The following is a 5,000-nucleotide window of genomic DNA, read 5'->3' as shown; positions in this document are numbered from 1 at the left end:
GTTAGTTCTAGCATACATGGAGCTTGTAGATTCCCCTTGGTGACTTGCTGTGAAATAAGAAACAAGACCAAAGTCTATTTTGCCAAATAAGCTGCATGTAGTAGAAGTTTGTTGGGCTTTGCAAGAGCGCCAGAGATGGAGGCTTCAGCAGTTGTGAAATACAGTTGATCTGAGATTCAAGAGTTACCTTTCTCTTTTTATATTTTCTTTTTTAAGTATATGATTACCATCACCCTCAAAGAAAACAGGGCTAGATGAGATCTAGAAATAGACAAATTCTAAAATACTTGATCTACAGAATTTATATCCTCCCACCTTCTCCCATTCTCTCCTCCATATGCACCATTTATGTGGATCCCTTCTGTCGTAACAGTGCCCTTCTCTGGATCCCAGCCCTCCTGACATTCTTCCTTATATTTCACCAACTTCCCCAGTCCCCATATCTCATTCTTCTCCTAATTCAACAAACCATCTCTACCCATTTTATCCGTTTGTTTCATATTTGCTCTTTTGCCAACAGGTACACTCCATATCATCCAATTGCCCTATGCCCTTAACCCTTTCGTCTTTTAATAATCTCCAATTTACTTAATTTGCTCCTCCTCTTTACCCTTTTCACAACCATGCTATCATATAACACTGTATAACCCTAGACTTATAACATATTTTATCACAATCTTTGATTCATTTTTACCCTTTTCACCACAATACTTTACCATAGTGCTATATGACTTTGGATGTCTAGCACATTTATTTGTTTCAACCATTAACCATAATAACATTTATATCGTAGATAAGAAATTGAAAAAATTATTTATAGGTAACAACAAAACTTTTATTATGTTATATTTTAACAAAGCAATAGGAAATATATTCCATCTCGCATTAGCTATGCCTCAACTTCCAACATTCAAATGCCAGATGTAAATGCAAGATCTGTGCTATTGAAATTATGCTTATAGTTTGTAGACCACCCTGGTGATTTATAATTGGAGAAGGGACCAGTCAAGCTCATTCTAGCCAGAATATATGTGAAAGATTTTTTTGTGGACCACCAAAGGCACGGAGACCACAGTGATAACTATTATTGATTATGTTGTATATGATATTAAATATTTGCAGTAGATATACGATAGATGTATTAGTCAGTCAGTCAATCCCTTAGTGAGGTTACTGTGTTGATGATTGCCATATAGTAGAAATATTTTTTATTCCCAGCCTGCACAATTCCCCATAATGGGAGGTCAATAAATAAATGAATAAATTACAGCATCATAAAGATTATGATGGGTAAAAATTAATTTAAAAGAATGTAAGTCTAACCGCCTATACATAGATATAGTTTTATAGTAATTTTAATAGGGAGTATTATTTTAGTATCTCTTGATACTATGTTATAATGGGATGAATTTGCTCAACTATATTTATGAAAGGTCAAATTTGAGAATATTAATAGTCAACAATTACACTCATTAATTGGCAAGGATAAAGTAGATATTTTTATCATTTCATAGTAGAAAATTCACATTTTCTACTGAAATGTGAATTAAGATGGAAATAAAATCAATTCTTTCTTTATGAGATATTTGAGACATTATGGCAATAATAGATAATAAAACTGGGTAGTACATGTCGGAACAGTTTTGCCTTACCATGTATCTGTATATTACCTTGATTAAGAAAATAAAGCAAGAGCACAGGCAGTGCATAGAAAATCTTTTCCTTAATCTTACCAAAGATTCATTGTTCATTCACCCCTTAGCCAGAAACTAGAAGGCCATGACGATCATATATTAGAAGTGTAAGTTGCTTTTTCCTCCTTTTTATATTTCCTTCTTCTTTCCTTCCTCCTCTTTCTTCTTCATCTTCTTCTTCTCCTTCTATCTTCTCCTTCTTCTTCTTCTTCTTCTTTTCTTCTTCTTCTTCTTTTCTTCTTCTTCTTTTCTTCTTCTTCTTCTTTGCTTCTTCTTCTTCTTCTTCTTCTTCTTCTTCTTCTTCTTCTTCTTCTTCTTCTTCTTCTTCTTCTTCTTCTTCTTCTTCTTCTTCGTCTTCTTCTTCTTTTTCTTCTTCTTCTTCTTCTTCTTCTTTTTCTTCTTTTCTTCTTCTTCTTCTTCTTCTTTTGTTCTTCTGCTTCTTTTTCTTTTGTTCTTCTGCTTCTTCTTCTTCTTTACTTCTTCTTCTTCTTCTTTACTTCTTCTTCTTCTTCTTTACTTCTTCTTTTTCTTTACTTCTTCCTCTTCTTTTCTTCTTCTTTCTTCTTCTTCTTCTTCTTCTTCTTCTTCTTCTCCTTCTTCTTACTCCTCCTCCTTCTCTTCTTACTCCTCTTCCTCCTCCCCTTTCTCCTTCTCTTCTTACTCCTCTTCATCCTCCCCTTTCTCCTTCTCCTCCTCCCCTTTCTCCTTCTCCTCCTCCCCTTTCTCCTTCTCCTCCTCCTTCGTCTCTTCTTCTTCTTCGTCTTCGTCTTCTTCTTCATCGTCTTCTTCTTCTTCTTTTCTTCTTCTTCTTCTTCTTCTTCTTCTTCTTTTGTTCTTCTTCTTCTGCTTTTGTTCTTCTTCTTCTTCTTTTGTTCTTCTTCTTCTTCTTTTCTTCTTCTGCTTCTTCTTCTTCTTCTTCTTCTTTACTTCTTCTTCTTATTCTTTACTTCTTCTTTTTCTTTACTTCTTCTTTTTCTTTACTTCTTCCTCTTCTTTTCTTCTTCTTTCTCATCTTCTTCTTCTTCTTCTTCTCCTTCTTCTTACTCCTCCTCCTTCTCTTCTTACTCTTCTTCTTACTCCTCCTCCTTCTCTTCTTACTCCTCTTCCTCCTCCCCTTTCTCCTTCTCTTCTTACTCCTCTTCATCCTCCCCTTTCTCCTTCTCCTCCTTCTTCTCCCCTTTCTCCTTCTCTTCCTTCTTCTCCCCTTTCTCCTTCTCCTCCTTTTTCTCCCCTTTCTCCTTCTCTTCCTTCTTCTTCTTCTTCTCCTTCTTCTTCTCCTTCTTCTTCGTCTTCTTCTTCTTCTTCTTTTTCTTCTTCTTCTTCTTCTTCTTCTCCTCCTCCTCCTCCTCCTCCTCCTCCTCCTCCTCCTCCTCCTCCTCCTCCTCCTCCTCCTCCTCCAACTCCTCTCATGACCTCTTCTGACATCTTGCATATTATTTACAACAGTGGTTCTTCTCCAACTTAAAGTACTTTTTTTATTAAAAAAAAAACAAAAACAAAAAAAAATCTTTCTTTCTTTCAGATGTGTCTCAAGTGCCTCTTCTTACTACTCCTTGTTCTCCTCCTCTTCTTACTCCTCCTCCACCTCTTCTTACTCCTCTTCCTCCTCCTTCTCTTCTTACTCTTCTTTGTCCTTCTCCTTCTCTTCTTACTCCTCATCCTCTTCCTCCTTTTCCTACTCCACCTCTTCTTCCGCCTCCTACACCTACTCCTCCTCCTCTTCCTCCTCCTCCTCCTCCTCCTCCTCCTCCTCCTCCTCCTCCTCATCCTCATCCTATTCCTCATCCTCCTACTTTTTTCTTCTTCCTCCTCCTCCTCCTACTCCTTTTTTTTTCTTCTTCCTCCTCCTCCTCCTCCTCCTCCAACTCCAACTCCAACTCCACCTCCTCTCATGACCTCTTCTGACATCTTGCATATTATTTACAACAGTGGTTCTTCTCCAACTTAAAGTACTTTTTTTATTAAAAAAAAAACAAAAACAAAAAAAAATCTTTCTTTCTTTCAGATGTGTGTCTCAAGTGCCTCTTCTTACTACTCCTTGTTCTCCTCCTCTTCTTACTCCTCCTCCACCTCTTCTTACTCCTCTTCCTCCTCCTTCTCTTCTTACTCCTCTTCCTCCTCCTTCTCTTCTTACTCCTCATCCTCATCCTCATCTTCTTTCTCCTTTTCCTACTCCACCTCTTCTTCCGCCTCCTACACCTACTCCTCCTCCTCTTCCTCCTCCTCCTCATCATCCTCATCCTCATCCTCATCCTCATCCTCATCCTCCTCCTCCTCCTCCTACTTTTTTCTTCTTCCTCCTCCTCCTCCTACTCCTTTTTTTTTCTTCTTCCTCCTCCTCCTCCTCCTCCTCCAACTCCAACTCCAACTTCACCTCCTCTCATGACCTCTTTTGACATCTTGCACTTTATTTACAACAGTGGTTCTTTTCCAACTTAAAGTACTTTATTGATTTTTGAAGAAAAAAAATATATATATATATATCTTTTTTCAGATGCTTGTCTCAGGTGCCAGGGTGAGAATAAACAGGACGACTGTGTAGTTATCTGGGGAGAGTGTAATCACTCCTTCCACAATTGCTGCATGAGTTTGTGGGTTAAGCAGAACAACCGATGTCCTTTATGTCAGCAAGAATGGTCCGTGCAGAGAGTCGGGAAATAGTGCTTTATGTTGTTGATATTTAGCCCTTTTCTTTTCCCATGGCCTTGTGTATCAGTGTTTGTGTCTGAGTGTAAGATAATCGGAGTGAATTTTGAGGAATTGCTCTTTGAAAGAATGTTTCGCGTCAAATGTGGAATGTCGCTTGGTTTATGAGGGTGATTGTGTTTATAGTAAACCGAACAGCTTTGTATCCAATTTCCTTTTGCTTTTTGTTATAATCAATGTATTTTTTTCTTTTTTGAAATAAGTGGTAATTATTAAATATCAGAGACTGTTTGTATTTTATTTGTGAAAAAAAAATCTTTGAATTGTCTACATTACTGGGAATAAACCATTTTTATATTGGAAAGTGATACTTTTCATTAAGGTCAGTCTGTTCACAAAAAAGAAGTGATAGCAAGTTTGTATTTAATGAACAATGTGATATCAATATCAATGTTTGAAAACCTTTTGGTTTTCATTTATTATATTCATTGCATACATTAGGAAGAGGAGGAAGGTTGTGAAGTTTGGCAGTTATATGTTCTCATTTTCTATATTAACAAAGGAACTTGAAATTAAGAAGCAGATGTTATAATGTAATTCTTCCATGCAATAATAAAGTGTAAATTTATCTTTTATTCTTTCCCATTTAACCTCCAAAGC

At 36.8% G+C, this 5,000-nt stretch overlaps 1 protein-coding gene across 1 annotated transcript in view; it reads left to right on the top strand.

Annotated features, from left to right (window-relative positions):
- Positions 1-4,969, top strand: part of Roc2 (Regulator of cullins 2) — a 6,123-nt gene extending 1,154 nt beyond the window's left edge. Inside the window, exon 2 of the mRNA XM_027369700.2 lies at positions 4,189-4,969. Coding sequence (XP_027225501.1) covers positions 4,189-4,355 — 167 coding nt within the window. The 3' untranslated portion in view covers positions 4,356-4,969. The remainder of the gene's footprint in view (positions 1-4,188) is intronic.
- The last annotated feature ends 31 nt before the right edge of the window (positions 4,970-5,000 follow it).

The sequence above is a fragment of the Penaeus vannamei genome, chromosome 33 (assembly GCF_042767895.1).
Source record: "Penaeus vannamei isolate JL-2024 chromosome 33, ASM4276789v1, whole genome shotgun sequence".
In the NCBI taxonomy this organism is placed as follows: domain Eukaryota; kingdom Metazoa; phylum Arthropoda; class Malacostraca; order Decapoda; family Penaeidae; genus Penaeus; species Penaeus vannamei.
The sequence above is the reverse complement of the archived record's forward strand: the minus strand, read 5'-3'. Positions and strand labels throughout refer to the sequence as shown.